Source organism: Curcuma longa, chromosome 21 (assembly GCF_044706935.1).
Source record: "Curcuma longa cultivar G26 ecotype Majalengka, Jawa Barat chromosome 21, ITB_CL_G26_1.1, whole genome shotgun sequence".
NCBI classification, from domain to species: Eukaryota; Viridiplantae; Streptophyta; class Magnoliopsida; order Zingiberales; family Zingiberaceae; genus Curcuma; species Curcuma longa.
In genome coordinates, this window is record NC_133881.1 from 3,638,648 (window position 1) to 3,658,539 (window position 19,892).

The 19,892-nt window shown below is 38.2% G+C and overlaps 3 protein-coding genes and 2 pseudogenes across 3 annotated transcripts; 3 read left to right on the forward strand and 2 right to left on the reverse strand.

Moving 5' to 3' along the window:
- The first annotated feature begins 919 nt into the window (after positions 1 to 919).
- Positions 920 to 2,096, forward strand: LOC141814200 (uncharacterized). Its single transcript, XM_074702147.1, has one exon. It carries the CDS (start codon positions 1,101 to 1,103, stop codon positions 2,043 to 2,045), a length of 945 nt encoding a protein of 314 aa, XP_074558248.1. The 5' UTR covers positions 920 to 1,100; the 3' UTR covers positions 2,046 to 2,096.
- Positions 2,097 to 2,588: 492 nt separating this feature from the next.
- LOC141814199 (uncharacterized) lies at positions 2,589 to 6,096 on the reverse strand (annotated as a pseudogene).
- A 5,796-nt stretch (positions 6,097 to 11,892) lies between these two features.
- Positions 11,893 to 13,413, reverse strand: LOC141814697 (uncharacterized). Its single transcript, XM_074702636.1, has 5 exons — positions 13,056 to 13,413; positions 12,872 to 12,922; positions 12,642 to 12,775; positions 12,377 to 12,468; positions 11,893 to 12,275 (listed from the first exon to the last, which is right to left on the reverse strand). Exons 1-5 carry the CDS (start codon positions 13,386 to 13,388, stop codon positions 12,073 to 12,075), a joined length of 813 nt encoding a protein of 270 aa, XP_074558737.1. The 5' UTR covers positions 13,389 to 13,413; the 3' UTR covers positions 11,893 to 12,072.
- Positions 13,414 to 13,683: 270 nt separating this feature from the next.
- On the forward strand, positions 13,684 to 16,245 carry LOC141814696 (malate dehydrogenase, chloroplastic-like). Its single transcript, XM_074702635.1, has 2 exons — positions 13,684 to 13,765; positions 14,729 to 16,245. The coding sequence occupies exon 2, from the start codon at positions 14,747 to 14,749 to the stop codon at positions 15,968 to 15,970; it is 1,224 nt and encodes a 407-aa protein (XP_074558736.1). The 5' UTR covers positions 13,684 to 13,765; positions 14,729 to 14,746; the 3' UTR covers positions 15,971 to 16,245.
- Positions 16,246 to 17,867: 1,622 nt separating this feature from the next.
- LOC141814821 (uncharacterized) overlaps positions 17,868 to 19,892 on the forward strand; it is a 10,024-nt pseudogene continuing 7,999 nt past the window's right edge.

Below are 19,892 nucleotides of genomic sequence, written 5' to 3' on the forward strand. Positions count from 1 at the left end.
AGCAATTGCCCTTGACCCCGCCCGTTTAGTTTGCACTCCTACCCACGTTGGGAGACGGAGGAGGGTAGGACTAGAAATTAAACCGTGCATTTATGCGGAATTGGTTTCCTTCCGCCAAAGTAAACACAACCCAAGAGTCGAAGCTAAACAGACCTCTGTGGCCCCCGCCCTTCGTGCGGGCGCCACCACCAACGATCAATCCAAAATTCAGGTAGCCAGTTCAACCAAAAAAATAAATAAATAAAATTAAAAAAAATAAGGTAGCCAAAAAGAGCTGCCGCCGTTGTCCCGTCAACGCTGCGCTCCTTCTGCATGGACACCTACGACCGAGATGGACGGCCGTGATGATATCCTACGGCCACGAAATAAAGTTAGTAATTAATTGGTTTTATAGTTATTATTCCCAGCGACTTTTCATTAATGCTCCGTTGACCGACGTCGACGACGACGGAAAAGAAGAGTGCAGGAAAGAAAGTTTGAAGAGGAGTAGCGTAACCACCGCCGGAGTAGCCCCCCCACCGCACGCTTCGCTTTCAGAGATCCAGAGAACGAAAAGCGACGGCAATGGTGATGGCGACGGCGATGCACTGTGGATATGTACAAGCTTGAATCTTCCTTCTCCTTCTCCTTCTTCTTCTTTTTCTGGTGAAGCAGTGGAGCAATTAGGGCTGCCGATCAGGAAAATCGGACAGATTTTTTCTTTACGAAACGGCCGACGGCGGCGGCGCACAGGGAAGACTCGGAGGACGACGTTGGGGAGATGGTGAGCTTCGAGGAGTGGCCGCGGCGGAGGGATCGCGGCCAGGACCGCTCCTCTTCGTCGTCCTCGCACCGACGGCGGTCCTACGCCAGGCCGGACGGCTCGGAAATCGGGATCTCTGCACCACGAACAGCGCTCGCTCCGGAGGAGTTACGATCACGAGCCTGAGCATTTCGATCGAAGGAAGAGCTACGATCAGAAGCACCAGGCGGATCTCTTCTCCGGGCTGAGGACGGATTTTCCCAAGGGTTTCCGGTCAGAGCGGGACCGGTCGAGGAGAGAGGGAGGCGGAAGTTGGTCGTGGTGGAGGAGGTCGAGCAAGGATCTCGCTGGCGATGGGATGCAGAAATCTCCGTTAATCTATTCGGATTCCGCGGATCGACGGAGTCTGGCCGCTTCTCACGACGAGCAGAGAGGGAAATTGAGGTCCAGGGACTCCTCCAGCGGCGACCAATCGAGGAATCTGGAGGCGAAGTCTACCAAGGTATCAAAAAGGAGGAGCGTACAAGTGCCTAGCAGCAGTAGCGAGATGGAAGAAGGTGAGCTCGAACCAGATCCAGAAACTGAAGCAGAGCAACCCTCATTGACAACAAAATCAGATGGATTTGGAACTTTTGTCTCATTTGCAAGCTCTCAACCCTTCGTTCACGATCCCCGTTGTTCACTCACTCAGAATTCATCAAAAGTCGAAGACCATTTGATTGGCAGCCGTTTTGCTTTTGGAAGTGTGGATTCGGTTCCAAGTGATGCAACATGCCAAGCTCACACTTCAAAGAACTCTATGAAGAATGGATCTGATCCACCTTTCCAGAGTGTTCTTCTGAAGCAGTTCGTGCTTAATGGAATCTCTTGCTTAAACCAAGAGCATTTGCAATCTTTCCCATCGGAAAAGGCGTGCATTCCTGGAAGAAATACAGGTCTAATTTCAGGCAGAGACTTTGAAAAGAAGCCGGTATTTGATGAACTGGAGAGGGTCATCAAGTTCAAACAAGCCGAGGCAAAAATGTACCAAGAACGTGCGGACAGTGCAAGGAAAGAAGCCTTGGACCTAAGGCACATAGCCACGGAGAAGAGCAGTAAAATGGATGAAGACTATGCGAGTCGAATTGAGAAGTCGAGACTGGTGCAGTTGGAGGAAAGACGTGGAGAGAAGCTTAAAGAATTACAAAGTATGGAAATGGCACACCGAGAGTATTGCAATATGAAGTGCGGATGGATGGAAGTTGGTATTAAAGATCTGTTGTTGAAAATGGAAGCCACAAGACGAAACCTGAATTCATGTTAACTGTTGTTTTTTGTTTTTAGCCAAAATTGTAGGAGTGTCACATGAAAGTTGGTTATAGGAAATCTTTCTACTGTTTACTATCGTAACTTTCTTTTAACTATTTTTGTATATCTTGAAAATTATGAATAAAAAAGGAATACAAATTGATAATGTGCAAATCAATTACCTCGAGAAGTATTGCTAATGCGCATATCATCAATCCAAAGGAAATCATCACCTTGAGAAACGACAATATATCCAACTTCTCGTGAGAATATAGTTCAACTTTCACCTACGACTATAGAGAGACAATGCCTGCAACAATATGAAGAGAAAAAAAAATTCAGAAACAAAATCAAATGAAGACAATTTTAGATTCATTTCATTTCATGTCTTATCATTGATGAAAGAAAATAAACAAACCACCCTCTCACAGTTCCAAAACCTCAGATTCTCCCTTCGTGCTTTATTAGAAGTGGCTTTTTCTTCAAGGGAAAAATCTGCTAACGATGCAAAGTAGCATGTATGTGAGCAACTATTAACCCAAACAATTATACTTGAGCATGATATAAAAAAGACTTCATATGGTGCATCTAGACACTACATGTAGCAAAGTCACACAAGGAATACAAACTGTTCCACATAGCGAGGCTGCATGACCACATAACATTACAAAAGGAAGTTACGAATCATCTGATGACTTTGATCGATAGTTGCGAGCAGCTTTTTTTCCACGAATGCTAGCTTCTCCTACACGAGTATCATCTTCATCCATTCCACATGTATCATTTTCAGATGTGTCTATTGATATTCCAGGGGAACGGGTTTGGCAGATGCTGTCAATCACCATATTACCTTGTGATCTCTTCTGAGGTGTGTAAGTGATGGACTTTGGAAGTGCTGCAGAACTCTCAAGTGCTCAACGTCTCAGCAGGGTTTGAATGCTTCATCGAATTTCTTAAATCTTCAAATGCCTTCTTGTTAGTTTCATCATCAACATCATTTGTCGAGTCCAAACTGTAGCAAGTATACTTGGTGGGGTTCCTCAAGTAATCAGGAATTTTAGGGTGGTCTTCAGGAATTTGTGAATTGTTTTCTCCATCTACCATTGCCTCCACAACCTGAGGGGCAACAAGAGATACTTGTTCTTCAGTAGCCTTAAAATTGCTGTCGTTGCATCCTGGACCAAAATGAACACGTTTTTTTGGATTGGAGTCGATATGATTTGCTTTCCTTTTCAGAATAGACTTCAATTTGATGCCATCTTCAGCAATTTGGTTATTTCCCACTGCCTTGACATCTTCGCTAAGCCTTACACTGGCTGCAAAATGGTCGGCACGGGGATCTCTACTAAAATCATGGACCTCTTCAGACAAATCATCAAGGGAATCAGGGACTGCCGCATGGAAGTTCAAGTAAGGGCCATAGTCATTGACATCTTTCATGTATATGCGATCCCTAGTACCTTTACAGTTCATAGCTGCCATATCATATTCATCCTCCTCCTCCTGCAAATAAATATATTATTAGAGGTTAACAAACAATTATATGAAAGCGAGATCATCTCCGTTCAAGAATAACAACGTTATTATGCAAGGTGCAAGGATATTAACTCGACTAATTTTGTTGATCGGAGGGAAAAGAAATTAAAGTAACAAGATTGAGCAAAAACTCACTAGTGCCAAGATATATTATGATTAATATTTTGTGCGTTGACAAGTCATGGCACTTAAAAATCAACATATAGAAAAGAGTTAAAGTAAGATGCTAAAATGCATGTGTTAGGTTATTATAAAGATAAAAATGAAGATATTATTATCCAGGATCAATTAGGTGTATCCATATCAGATACAATGATAGGAAAAAGTTAAAATGGGGCAATGTGTTCAAAGTTGAATAACAATTCTACAATTGGAACAAGTGGATCATTAAAGTTGGAGATAGGAGGGGCACAAAAAGACCTAAGAAAACTTATTTAGAATAATCAAAAAGATTTCAAATAACCATATACTATTAGTCATAACATTACCAGAATTCAATTTAATGAAGGGATAAGATTCGTCCATCTGTTCTAAATAATTAAGATTCTTGACTTGTTGTATTGACATGCACACAAGGTGGAATTAACTGCTTTCCCAATTATTTGATGGGCATTTCTACTAGTGTGATATTTGGTCTATAAATGTCTGTTGATATGTTCATCAACTGCTTTTATATTTAGCCTAACAATGTGGATAAGCCAAATGAAGTAAAATGTAGTCACATTGATCCTATTTGTATCCCTCTGTATCTGAAGCCATGAAGAACCAAAAGCATCCTCAACTCATCCTATAAACAGTTATTTTATCCACATATAATTACATAATACAGGAGATCATACTTTAGACACTTGCTAACTTTGGAATTACATAAATGCCTTTGATGAATGTAGGCATTATGTGATACAGATGTTAAATGACAAACCTATGAGAAACTCATATTTAGTTCTACCCCAGAATGACCAATCACACTGCTAACAAATCAGTCCACACAAACAAACAAAATACTAACAATTGATTTACCATTGATACTGACTTAGTGAGCCTTTAATTGAAAGAATGGAGAATCTACTAGGTAGTAGATATCATATGAAAGACTATGGAAAGAAGAAAATAAGGTTTTTTTTTATTGAAAGGAGAAAAGTGGAAAAGAAGTAATTAGTTTTCTATTCCTTTTACTTCAAGGGAAATGAAAGGAAAAATATTTTAATGTCTTTTTTAGCCTATTCCCTCTCACCCTCTCCTTCCTCTCTCTCTTTTATTTTTTCACCCCTTTCAAAGGTTTAGGTTTCAGAAAGAGGCACCATGGCTCCTGCCTCTATTACTTTCATATCTTTCCAAAGTGTTGATTTATTAGCCATAACTTATTTTAAATGTCAGAAAATTAAATTAGTTTCTTGAAATATATAGCTCTGAGATACTCAAAGACAAGCCATTGATTAGTTGATGATGGTGTATAATAAGTGGCAACACAATGATGCCGGGAGCATGATTTCCTGCTTGATCAAGCTGACTTTATTCTAATAGATGCAATGATGTTGGGAGACACAATTATGTACTTTGAACAAAGGTCAATCAGCTCTATCTAATCACTTTTAATTACATCTCATGTGTAGCTTAAATATTTGTTTTATAGACAAATTTTATACTTCACGTAAGTTCTGTTTAATAATGTGTTTTTTTAGTCAGATAATAGCAAACAACATTCATGGAATGCAATTATTACAGGAAGGCATTCACCAACAAGTCTTAAGCATCCAATGGGTATGATTTGAGGGATGGAGAAGGGAATTGAGGGAACAGTTCCAGTACCCCTTCCCCCTCCATCTAAGTCTCCCCCTCAATCTTCCTGACTTAAATCCTGTACTCGTGGGTTCTGAAATAAGCACACCTGCAGTAGTTCAAAAGGAGTACAAAAACAAGGCTCGAAGCAATCTGGGGCAAACCTTTCCTATCCAAATTAAATAAGGTCATGAAAGTTGGCACAAAACAAGAAAAATATTGATTTAGTATTGATCATAGCACAGTTAGAACAATTGTCATACTAATCAGCAGAAGCAAATAGAGGGAAAATAGGAAACCAGAATGAAGAACCAAAGCAAGTTAAAGATGACGAACCTCACGGTCGAGGGTTGGATCGAGCCCCACAGAAGCCCTAATCTGCTGCTCCTCTCGGTCTTCATCATTGGCTTCATCGTCTTCCTCGCCACTATCTTCGGTGTCCTCCTCCTCATCGAATCCATCCAGGTCGTCTTTCGACCTCCTCTTCCGGTCCCTTTTGGATCTCTGCGCGAAGCAACCGCCTTCATCATATGCGGAGGCGCAGGGGTCATTCTCGCGGTCGGTGTCGGCGGGTTTCTCTCGGATCCAGCGATGCCGCTCGACATCGCCACCAGCGACGCTCCAAGAAGAAGCCGGGAAGGAGTTTTCGGGGACGCTATCGAAGAGACGAGAGCCGAAGAGGCGTTTGACTCGGGCGTCGAAGCTATCGTCCTCCATGGCGAAACCTAATCGTCGAAGCTAAAATGAGAAACAAAAAGGGGCACGAAATAAAAAGGGGGCAACGTATGGGCTTGTTATTTCGGAATTTTGATTTATTTTTAAAAATCTGTTAATTTGATTCTTTAAAATTTTTTATTCGATTAAATAAATAAATCGAATTAATTAAAATTAATAAATAATTAATTAATTTATAAATTTCCCAATAAATCTCTTATAAAATTTAAAAAATTTAATTATTTTAATTAATTTAATTTTTGATGATATTTTATCTATTTAATTTGTTCAATTTTTATTTAAAAATTTGATCAATTTAATTAATTTTTTTAAAAAAATTAAATTTAATTTCTATTAATTTAATTTGATTTTAATCAAAATAGTAGCAACATACGACACCGCTTTCAAATTTATTTTTGCCAAAAAAAACTCCATTAATTATTTTAGACAATCGATGGTTGCATCTCTTCCCATCATGTGCGCTCGACCCATACTAAGCACTAATCCTTAAGTTGGGTCGAGTGGGATCAACTTGGCCCATGGATCGAATTAGGCATTAGAGATGAATAAAAATTTAATTAAATTAATTGAACAGATCGAATTTAAAATTTAATTTAGTTATTTTAAAATTTTATTTTTTAAAAAAATAAATAATTCAGTTCAATTTTAATTTTAAAATTTTTATTCAATTAAACTGAATTAATCAAAATAAAAAAAATATTCGATAAATTCTTAAGTAAGTGCATCTATAAATCCTAACTAATTGATAAATCTCCTATAATATTTTAAAAATTAATTATTTTAATTAATTTAATTTTTGATAAAATTAATTAATATTTTATCAATTTAATTTTTATTTAAAAATTTAATCAGTTTGATTAATTCAAAAAAAATTAGTTTAATTTCAATTAATTTGAATCATAATCGAAATCATAATCATGACCATCTGTGAGAAAATAAATTGAATTAATAATCATACTTAACCCAACTAGACATAACTTGAATATATGCACAGTCCTATTTAATATTTAAAAATTAAAAATAAAATTATTTTTTTATCAAAATTATTAAAAACATATTAAATATTTTTTTATATTTATTATGTTTATTATTATTATTTAAAAAATAGATGGACTTGGCACGGTTCAATTGACCCCATGCCTAACAATAAATTTTAAGTCATGATTCATGTCCGAATAACCTTGCACGGTTCAATTAAATAATTGACGCTCCGATGATTCTTGAGATCCTAGTTATGTTACTCTTTTACTATTTTATACATGGGTTCTTTGTAGAATTTAAATAATTTTAATCGAGTTTATAAAATGTATTTTAATATAACGGTGTTCTATTTACTATAATTTTGATAAGTTAAAAATGATTTTTATTATAACTATTATAATTTATTTTACATTGTAGCAAGTATGTTGCTCGAGTAGATCCACTTTATGTACATCTCGGTTATGAATCTTTTTTGATCTCAACCTTGGATAACTCTTGACGATCACAATCATCGTACGCTGCAGCATAATTGCCCTTGACAAGGCATCCTGCAATGAAGGCAATACCTGGTTAACGACTCAACCATGCATGTTAGGTGTACGACTCCGTCGTTATTCCCTCTGTCACTTGATTTAGCTCCATTAGGCCAGCTGACTTGCGGTTCCCGACTTGTGTGGCGACTTACATGGACGCCCTCTTCCTTTGGTTATATAAGGTCAAGTGATGGTAGACAACTCTTTTTGTCTTCCTTGAACTCTTTTGCGCTTTTGCATATGCACGCGTGCCTCTCATCTCAACTTGTCCCTGACTTATGTGGCGGCTTACGTGGACATCCTCAATTCCCTCGGCTATATAAAGTCAAGTGACGGTAAGTGGAAGGTATAATTTTCTTCTCGCACGCAAAGATAATTCTCTTCATCTTCTTTGAGTTCTTTAGCTCTTTCGCGCATGCACATGAACCTCTCATCTCAACTCGTTCTTGATTTGACCATTAGAGGGGTTACATCGACAACATCGACCCTCGACTAACGTGCTTCGATTCATAGGGCATCGGAAGTGAACACATCAAAGGACCAACATCAATCGCAATTTCAGAGGAAAAAAGAGAGAAGGAACCCGAGCGAGTGAAAAAAAAAGCACCATCACATAACTATTATAAATTGTAGTAATTGTGGTCATAGTTGCTACAATAATGTTAAAGCAATTTTGATTAAGTTAGATAGTTTTTATCAAATTTGAATAATTTTAACTAGATTAGTAAAAACAACTATATAAAATCCAATTGAATTAGAATGAAAAAGTTAATTTATGTTGACATATTGTATCAGCTATAATCACATTGTAGCAGTTATGATCTATAATAACATTAAAATAAAAGTATCTTAAGCATCGTTTCATATTATGGTTGTTAGCATATGCCAAATTATGAACGGTGGATCAGATGCTCTATGAAGAGAACAAGAAATGTGTTCTATATCATTAACGAGAGGAGTCCAATGGCCACTTATTCTTTGAGTGCCCCACCACTAGGGCTCTTTGTGACAAAGTAAAACATTGGTTAAAAATTCAACATGATTTTTCAACGTTAAATGAGTTATTTCAGATTTTTGGACAACATTACAAAGATAGCAACTGCAAGACGAAGGCTCAATATCTTGACATCTCAAGCATGATTTATATGCTTTGGGAGGCCAGCAACAAGTCTTGCTATGAGGGGAAGGCATCAAACAAGGAGATGATGCTTCGGAAGATTCAAATACATGTGTTCTGATTTTTAGATCATGCTTGAGCAAATGGATGTCCCGATTTTTGAAGATCATCCGGTATTCTATGTCACCGATTTTTATGATTTTGTTGAATACACTACTCGGTGGGTGTTAATGTCTTAAAGAGTTCAGTGTTGAAAGTATGTAAGTGATTGAATGTGTCACAATGGACGACATGTGCCCAAATATTGTGTTTTGATGATGATGATATGTAGGAGGAGCTACCTCAAGTGTAGAGATCCAAACTCTAAGATGGACTTGTATGCTTTGATTTTACTTTGAAAGTACTTAACTCTCAAAGTATATTTATACATACGTACTTATTTCTAAAAAAAATAAAATAAAAGTATCTTGTTCATATCATTTTAAGTTATCATATATAGGTACTTGTAGCTAGAATGAAATCCTATTAGACTAGACACTTAATCTCTTGCTCATACATGTTACATTCATCATAAGGAATTAGACCAAAAAAAAAAAGATTTGTACTGAACTATATATATATATAAGCTCAGTACGAAGAAGGAAGAAGCATTGGGAAGTGAAATCATCAACAAAAACATTTCAAGAAGTTGGTGAGGAAGCAGAAGAGGAAATTGTTCTCATCCTCCACCAGTTCGCCATTCACCAGCCGGCGCAATCTCGGGTTCCTTGGGAGTGCGTCGCCGTAGTAGAGTATCGTCGTCACCGTCGCCGCCGGCCGACGAACCAACAGCACCACCAGCCTCGCGGTGGACTTCACGAGTAGCGGCGTCAAAGACTGAATTAAGCAAATTAATATCAGACTGGAAATTAACGATGATCGAATTAAGAGAAACAATACATACCATCGATCTTTGATGAACTGTGAAGGACTGTTTGTGTGTGTGTGTGGAAGTTATAGTTGAAACGTACGTCTGCAGTGCGAGTCTGCAACTGCTGGTCCAAGCGTTATATTCCAACCTACTCAAAAATGTCACAGAAAGAAAGTTGGTTGGCCACATTTTACAATCTACCAGGGCTTACGAAGGAATTTAAGATTGATCGGATGAATCCTTGCATATAAAATAAACAATAAAAAATAGGCTCCGGGCTAAAGCTCGGGTAGGATAATACCTCCCTGGGGCACCGGATGCAGGAACACGATGCGGCGCGCCTCCAAATCACAAAACTTTGTGTTTCTAAAAGATTGGATGATGAATCTATATATAATCGATAATACTAACAAATTACTATAAAAATTATTAATGAGTTTAATGATCTATTCTAATATTTTATTTTGAAGAGTAAATAATAATAAATTTAACAACTTAATCTAAATTAATAATAAATTTAATAACCTTTATTTTAAAGGTAATATTTTAGAAGAATTATTTGAATTGTACGTTATGATAGACAAATAATTTTTTATTAAGAATTAAGTCGAAATTACCGGAGAAGACCGAACCGTTCGGATTTTCTTAAAAATCACGGACACTATCCGTAGGTGTTATCCACTAAGTATGGGCTCCGAGACGGTGAGTGCTCCTGTGGCTATTTCCGGGGACAAAGATCAAAGACGTTTCTGGTTTTGCCGAATTGTGGTCGAAGAAACGTACCATTTTAATTTTTTATGACATCCTACCTCCTATATAATTATCCATTATTTTTTTTATTAAATTATTATTTATTTTTTATATTTTCCATCAAAATTCTAAAAATAAAAATATCAATTCGGATGAATTGAATCGGATCAAAATAAAAATATTATAAAAAAATTTCAACACCAACCTAATTTGAATCCGAACTCAATTCAAAAATTTTAAACCTGAATCCCACCCCATATAACTTGAAAAAAATATTTTTTATTATTTCCCTTAATAAATTTTTTACTTTTATGATTATCATTATCATATTAACATTCTATTAAAATATCTTAATTTTTAAAATAAAATTGGATCTAATCTAAAAAAAAAATCTCAAATCCTAAATTAGAATCAACCCAAATCCGACCCGAATTCAATTCAATCCAAAATTCCCAATCCGAATCCGAAAATCCTCAACCCTAACCTAATAATTTTCGCATCGATTCGGATCGGATTGGCCGATTAAGTTTATTTTTAAGACCCTTAATCGAGAACGCGTTGTAACAACTACGAAATGGTACACAATTGTAACAGTTACGGTTTCATAACCGCTACATGATTATAAGAATTACGAAACCGTAATTGTTATAACTATGAATGTTAAATAAACTTTGAGAGGTCATACTTTTTGTTTCAAACTGAACTACGAGATGTATAATATATCAAATTGAAACTCGTTCAGAGATCTACAATTATTACCAGATGTAACCCATAATAACCCAAATTTTAGATTAAAAAAATCATTTAAAGATTTTTCGAAGACTCCAAAGAATTTTAGTTGTTTTTATTTAAAATTATTTTTCATATTGTAACAACTACAATTTCATAAATATTACAATTGTTGTAGTTGTGACAACTACAAAATCGTAACTACTACAACTGTATGACAACTCAGTTGTAGCAGCTATGCAATACAATTGTGTACTACAATTGCTACGATTTCATAACTACTATAACATACCTGATCGATTCATAATTAAACGAAAAATATAGACGAGATAATACTAAGAACAGTATTAAAGAATAATTATATTATTTTATATCAAATCAAAGTAAAACATCCTTTTGCTGATTCATAAAAAAGAGACGTCCTTTCCATCTTTTGCTCCTAATTATGTTCTTGAATAAGATTTATTCAAACATCGTATGCCAATTTTTTAAAATTAGCATCGGATATTCAATCCTTCGGGTCGACTAATCTTGAGGGATCGATCCGGTTCTACAGAAATTTTTCATTGACTATCAAAGTAAATCAAAAAATAAAAATAACAATCCAACTTAACAACCAACGTTCGTGGGAAATGAAATGCACCAAGGTACCTTCTTTCTTAATAAAAAAAAAAGCCAACGGCTCATGCATATCTTGTCCTCGCTCAAGGATTAGGAATCAATTGGCGAATTTCACCGGCATACATGCTCACTAAATGCAATCACGCCGATTAAGCTGAGAATAACTTCATGCAACGACAGAATAACGAAGAAGTTGTATCTGATCAAGCAACTCATGCTATTTAAAAGGAAATAGATTTCAATCCATAAAAAATGATGAACTAAAAGCTCAATCTAGCAGCGGCAAACTATTTGATAATCATGTCAAACAAGAGCAGCAGCTAGTGCAAGCCTTGAAGTTTTCAGATTAGGCCTACCTTTGCTTATCGGATGATTTCTTCCCTGCGTCTGAAGTCAGAAAGTTAAATGCCCAGCGAGAAACCTGAGTGAGGCTGAAGATTACCCCGAAGGCCACACGCCCATTCACGATTCCCTCTCTCATGTTTCTTGCAGTTCTAGCGACCACAGGCTCTTCCACAGTTTGATCACTCTGGGGAGTTCTTCCCTGCATCGTCACTAAACAAGTGAAGATGGAAGTGAAACACATCGTCCGACGTTCGTAAGCCGTCACAAACACTTCTTGAATCGTTAGAACAAAAGGAGCAGAGTGATCTAACCTGCCGGACCCATTGTAGTGAGGCGGCGCAGCCTGTCCTCAGCTACACGAACTGCTCTGGTTGAATTTTTGACACCTTGTGTTATCTCCTGGCTGTATACCAACAACACGGACTCAAACAGATGCATGTAGATCAGAGATTCAGACAATGCACACAAATCCCTAACTCTTTGATGCTTGCTTGTTGGTAGATCAACTTTCTTGTTGCAAATGTACGTTTTGAGTTGTATCATAGATTCTAGAGCGTGGGAGAGAAAAGAACTAACCCCAAGTCGCTGAGCTCCGTGGTTAAATCGCTAATCTCCATGCCAGACAATCTAACTGCAGCCATAGTATCAGGAAGCTCTTCTGTTGTGACATCCAACAACTTTTCGATCGACTCGGCAGCCTTTCGGAAAGCCTGCTCTTTCATCCAAAGCAAATGTCAACGGACCGTACCGTAATCCTTGCGCCTCTCTCTATTTGTTGAAAGAAAATTTCTAGTTAAGAGGCATACCAAAAGTGTCGGAATAGCGGAGAAGAATATCCATGCCGCAGAAACCGCAGCCTGCAGGTAGATGAAGAAAGGGGAAAGGATAAGGAGGAAATTTCATGACACAGAGCAAAATTCTAACAAGAAGTATCATTCCCCCATCTTTATTAACAAAATTGAAAAACTGCGACGGAAGTCCAAATCGTACAGCGCAAGCAGTGAAATTGAGGAGAAGGATGTGCCTTCGATCAAGATTCCACTGGAAGATGGGCGAGTGCAACGGAGGTCCGACGGCGGCCGATAGGGAAGAGCGATCGCAGGGAAAATCATCGGAGGCGGCTTCTACTGGAACGGGATGCAGGGAAAGAGTGGCGAGGCGGAGGCGGATTTCCCCTTTCTGCTCGAGATCTCCGCCATCGACGATGGCTGACGGCATTTTACACCGAAGCTTAGAGCAGCACGAGGCGGCGGAGGGAGATACAGAGAAAGGAGGATGGCGCCGGCATTCGATGCCGGCGAGGCGAAAAGGGCGAAGTGCCATGGCTTCGATGTGGGAGGAGAGACAAAGGCGGCGATGCCGTAGAAAGCCTTGCGCTGGAGAAGTCATCAAGAGGTACAATTATGCATAAACACCCTTGAATTTATTATATTTTCAAATTGACCTTCGTCTAAAAATTTCAATATAATTATATTTTTTTAGTCAATGCAAAGTCCACCTCATACTTTATCCGATGACAACCGAAAAGATAACGTTGAGAAAGGGGTCTACGCTTAATTTTCCTCTTTTTTAAGGTCTAAGTTATAAAAAAAACTCTAGAACTTGGCAGGAGGGTCCTCACTCCTCGCCCGTCTGCCTCGCAGTCTCCGTCGCCGCCGCATCGAATCGAGAGGCGAGAAGAGTTCGTGTCCGGAGGATAGGTAAAGAGTGCTCCCCCTTGCTCTTCCCCTATTTTTTCTGTGCCATTTTGTCCCATTCCTTGCTTCTCTAGATCTTAGATGTTTCAAGTTGGTTTGCAAATAATCGCGGACGTTTCTGTTGGTCTGCCCCGTTAGCTTCATGGGAGAAGAGATCTGCAACGGTGCTACTCCCGAAAATTTAAATTATTTGGTATCTTTTTGCTGTCGAACATACTGGCTATTCGGGTTTCGTTTTTTTTTTTTACGGATGATAACAAGAGTGCTTGTTTGGATGTTCTCTTTACTTTGATTTATTGGTCGGTGTTACTCGGGATATCTAGGCTGTTTCTTTTTATTCTATTGAGATTTGCGGTTTTGAGCTTCCTGGAGATTGGAATTTTATAGCGAGCTAAGAAAAATAAGAACTTGTTTTTTCTTTTGAGAACGAAGAAGAGGCAACTCGTCCTTCACAAGATTTATGTATTATCATTATTGAATCGGGCACTGGTACTGGTTATGCTGATTCCATCACTCTTCTTTGATGAGTAGGTGGATGGCTAGATCCTTTTAGATAATTCATTGGATTTGTTTTACTTTTGGTTCCTTTTGTCTATTGGATATTAGCAAAAAAATTTCCACCATACACATAACTGGATTTTCATTTGCAAGAAGGGAAAAGTACTTGTTTTAGGTTTAAAACCATGTTTTCTTTAGCACCTCGTTCCATTTGGAAGATGGTGCTTGGATATTCTTTATTTAAGAAATCAGGAACCCTTGTTTCATCACTGTAAGAATATTTCTCTAGCTTTCCATCCTATAAATATTTCTTTCATGCATGATTTGTAGTATTGTTTGGCCCTTTATAAAATTCAACATCTTTTATGCTCATTTGATATTGAAGTGAGCCACAGCTTCTTAATTCAGCAAATCTCATGTTGGAACCTTGGATTTTAACTGACTCTTGATTCTTCATTTATACTATAGTAATAGGCTGTTTCTAAGATGGTATCGACAGCAATTACAACAGTGTCTGGTGGATTAGTTGGTATTCAGGCTAGCTCAAGATCTAAAACTCTTGGCTTGAATTTGAGTTGCTCGAAGCCTTTCTGTGCTTTCAGAGGTCTGAAGGCTACATCAAATGTTCAAATTGATTCATCCTTTTTGGGCAAGGCTAGCAATGCATCTCTCCGGGCATCTCTTGTTCCCAAACTTGAAGAAAAGCAGGTTTTCTCGAATCAAAATCAGCCCCAAGCATCTTACAAGGTGGCGATCCTCGGGGCTGCTGGTGGCATTGGCCAACCTCTGGGACTTCTGATTAAGATGTCTCCTCTAGTCTCAGCACTGCATCTCTATGATATCACAAATGTTAAAGTAGTTGCTGCTGATCTCAGCCATTGCAACACTCCTACTCAAGTTTTAGATTTCACTGGACCATCAGAATTGGCCAATTGTCTGAAAGGTGCAGATGTGGTGGTGATCCCTGCCGGAATTCCGAGGAAGCCAGGCACGACCTTTGATGACTTATTCAATATCAATGCCGGGATTGTGAAGACACTGGTTGAGGCTGTTGCACACAATTGCCCTGATGCCTTCATTCACATTATCAGCAACCCGCTGAACTCTACTGTTCCAATAGCCGCCGAGGTGCTCAAGCAGCGGGGTGTCTACGATCCGAAGAAGCTTTTCGGTGTGACTACCCTTGATGTTGTTAGGGCCAACACTTTTGTTGCTCAAAAGAAGCAACTAAAGCTCATCGATGTGGATGTGCCGGTCATCGGAGGCCATGCGGGCATTACCATCTTACCATTGCTATCGAAGACACGGCCAGTGGTGCCGTTCAGAGATGAAGAAGTCGAAGAGCTGACTGTTAGAATACAGAATGCTGGGACAGAGGTCGTTGAGGCAAAAGCTGGTGCTGGATCTGCAACCTTGTCGATGGCCTATGCTGCTGCGCGATTTGTCGAATCTTCTCTCCGAGCGCTGGACGGCGATGGGGATGTCTACGAGTGCACCTTCGTTCAGTCTGAACTAACTGAGCTGCCGTTCTTTGCTTCGAGAGTGAAGCTCGGTCGGAAAGGTGTGGAAGCCTTTATATCCTCCGATCTTGAGGGTCTGACCAAGTATGAGTTGAAGGCACTGGAAGCACTGAAGCCTGAGCTGAAAGCTGGTATCGAGAAAGGAGTGGCATTCGTTCACAAGACAGCAGCCACTGCTGCACCTGCCTGAGTCAGTTTTAGTCATGCAGAAACAGTATGCAAGGGATGCTCAACTTCTGCTCTGACCAATGTAGAACAGAACATTCTGTTGAAGTTTTTTTTTGCCTTGATGTAAGAGACTTGTAATGTGTACATATTCGAATTTCATGCAGATGATTCTTTTTTTTTAATTAGCATGAGATGTCCGATTAATCTTAGAAATGATCGTGGATTATCAAAGTAAATGTGTTTATTTTAGTGAGAACAAGCTTGTATTACTACTTTGCAGTGCAATTCTCTTGCACCAATGGATTCTTTTCTTATTTTGTTCCTGATCAACAGCTTATTTAATGGTGTTCGAAAGCTTATTTAATGTTGCATTTGTTACAAAACATTTAGTAACTCATCATTCACTCTGAGCTTGATATATAGTTTAGTATTATTTTCATAAAATGTTAAATTAATTTTAAGAGTTTTAAGTTATGACAAATGATGTACCAAAGCATTTAAATTTAACATTTATTGTTACTATTTTTTTGGGAAATAGAATGTATTTGAATATGTATTGCAAGATCCACTGTTATTCTATATTTCGACTGTGTCATAATTTAAATTTTTATTTTGACCATAAGGTGTTTTTTTTATCATAAATGAATGATATTATGATTGATTTATAATATATCATAAACATTGAGATTATGAACAAATGCATGAAGTGAGATTTTCTCTTATGACCTATAGGGATGCAAATCTAGGGTATAAATTATACTGAACCAAATTAACTCGTATGTCAGCATGCAAGTTAACATAAACAATGCGAGTCGAATGCTAAGTTGATCAGAATAGAAATAGCGTTCATGTATTACTCAGTTGCTACGAGATAAGCAAACGGAGAGATAAGTAGTGACTCTTTCCATTGTGCAAGCAAGAGTGGTTGGATTAGCCTACTTTTCCATATGTCATATAATTACTTATGTCGCGTTAATTTAGTTATTTATTATTTCTTTATGTACTATGTTAGCAACAATCTCATTTGTTTCAATGGATAGGTAAGATGAGGCAATAACAAAGAGATCCTTCCACCTTTGTTTTCCTCATCTTCTCTCTGTAATGTGCTCTGCTCAATGAATCTATTTGTGATAGCGTTCAGGTACGAACAATCAATATAGTCTTCCCATTGTATCTTGGAAAATAGACATTGAAGTGTGATCGAAAAGTACAACTAAAGAGAATGAATATGTTTTAAGAAAACTACATCAAACACAGACTTCAGTGTTTCCTTTTCCCGACTCAGCATCTCCAATCCCCACTCGGACTCAGTAGTCGACATCGCTTTCCTGACTCGACCAAATCGATAGTTGGTTAATGCATCCACTTGGGAGTATTTGGCGATTCAGCAACTAACTCGAGTATTCATCATCCTGACTTGGAAACTAGCTCAAGCGATACTCTACATCATACTCGATGAGAGCACTCTTGGAAGCGAAATAGTAATAATAATAAGTTTATAATTTATCTTAAGGAAGGGAAGATATAGTTTGGGGGAGGGGCAAAATGAAAATTTCTCCGTTTAAATTCTCAAAGAAAACTAGTTGTCCGTTATAGCATAGTGTAACGCCAGTCATCTGAGAAAACATTCTTTTCTGCAAAAAAAATGAAATTCGTCATTATGGTCGGTCCCACGACCATCGAAAACATTCTCTTCTACAAAAGATTCGATCCCATCTTTAAATCGAGAAAGCAGTTTCATAACGCAGAGAATATTGCCAAAATTCAAATTCTTATCTTTTTTATAATTCACGTCGTAACCAACTCAGCTATATCATAATTGAACCCTTACCGAGAAAACATTCTCGACCGTTGTTATCGTCGCCACAATACAAAAAAGCGCACCTCCCAACGCGGATGACTGCTAACATTAGAACACGCTCCTCCTATTATATCGACAAAACAATAGCTCCTCCACCTCCTCCGTCCGAACGCACAACGGAAGAAGCCCCGGGACGATCCGATCGACGATTCACGCTCTTCCTCCCCCGTCTCCTTCTAGGTACGCCCATCTCTCTCTCTTTCTCTCCTCTTCTCCTTCTCAATTTTGTTCTCCTAGTTGGTTTTCCTCGCGAATTTTGCTGGATTCCGGCGGCGAGGCGCTTCGATTTGGTGCAGTTTGTGCTGGTCAAACTATAAATCTGTGCTTTTAGAGATTCTTGAACAAATTTTGCTTTGATCGATCGAATTCCTACTGGAGATTCAAAGTGAATCGGGAACTTGGCCGCAGGAGAATTCCATGCGAGAAGATGGGGGATCATGTAGTATTGAGCCTTGATCGGCTGAGGAAGCCTCCAAAGGCTAACACGATCAGAGGGGAGAGGAGTCTGCCCCTCAGTTTTCTTCCGCCCTGGTGAGTGAGCGGGGCGGGGAAGGGGGAAACTTGATTGGTGATGAAGAGGAGCCCTTGATTCAGTTGGTGGACTGCCGTATATGCCAAGAGGAGGATCACGTGGAGAACGTGGAGGCCCCTTGCGCTTGCAATGGCAGTCTGAAGGTTTCTTTCTCTTTCCCCCCTTTTTGGTAGCCTGGAGGTCTATCGACATTCTGATAAACTTGACCTGGTTTAGTCCTTGGTTATTGAATCGTTGTGAACTGGTAGCTTTATGTGTTGCTTTTCCAATTATATGCTGTTCCTGATCTTTGAAAAAGAAATGATGTGCTGTTGAATTCCAATGTCTGCTAACTCATGCATCTCTATTGGTCAGATTCCTGATAGAGTTGATAGATATGCATTATTGCATGGATTACAATGTATAAAGTTATAGATTGCCTTCTGATCTACTAAACAATTAATATGCTTATGAATTTCATGAATTTGTCGCTCAGAATTCCTGATATGCGCTTGTTACTTATAATGAGTTAAACAGTGAGACAAGATCCATGTAGCTGCTTGAATAGTTGGACTCATGGATTTGTTGTTGTACTCTGCTACGTGGATTATTTGCTTTAGTAGAATGGGGCATGATGTCTAGGCTTGATACATTACTTCAGCAGTGATTCAATTCTTGTTGGCTCATATATGTTTTCCAGTATGTATACACCCTTGTTATTGTATGGATTACGAAGTTTCTTTGAGTGGAGGGTGTGTAACATAATTAAGCAGAAGCAGATTGTAGGATTAGCTTCTCCGATGGTAGATGTAGAATTCTTCTAAGTGAGATGATCAAAACAATAACATAATATAGAATGGCTTCTGCCAGTCTACTATTGGGACAATGCAGTTTCCTTGCTTTTATTTTATTTTGGGATACTGAAAATGGAGTCTGTATTTATTTTCTAACTTTTGCACCTTGATTTTTCACCTCAGGAGATTCAAGTTTGTACAACTTCAAAGTGACTAGTAAAAATTCTTGTTTCTTTGATATTTTATTAAACAAGCTCCAGTTTTTAAACATTTGTTCACTGAAACTTCTGCATCTCCTGAGTTTTTAAGTCAATATATTGGTATCTGTTTTTTTAAAGCAGTTGGTGCAAACAAATTCCCAACAGTAATGATTTGATTAGCTGTGACATCAGTCTTAACTTGAACAGACATTAATTAGATAGATAATATGGCATGATGAATTCTTTCTGCAGTTATAGTATTTCTTTACTTTTCTGCTGTTTAGTTGGCCTAGTCAGTTACAATTTTGCAATGTGCTGCAGTATGCTCATAGGGCATGTATCCAACGTTGGTGCGATGAGAAGGGTGATACAACCTGTGAACTCTGTCATGAGGTGATCAGTTACAGTCTTGGTTGTATTGTATGGACATTCTCCTCAAATTTGTGTCATTCATGTGCCTTCTTTCTGAAGAATATATAGTTTTTGTTTTTCTTTGTAAACAAAGATAAACTATTCTTTTTAAAAAAAGGCAGTTAATTTTATTTCCTATTTCCAAGCTTCACAATCTACACACTTCC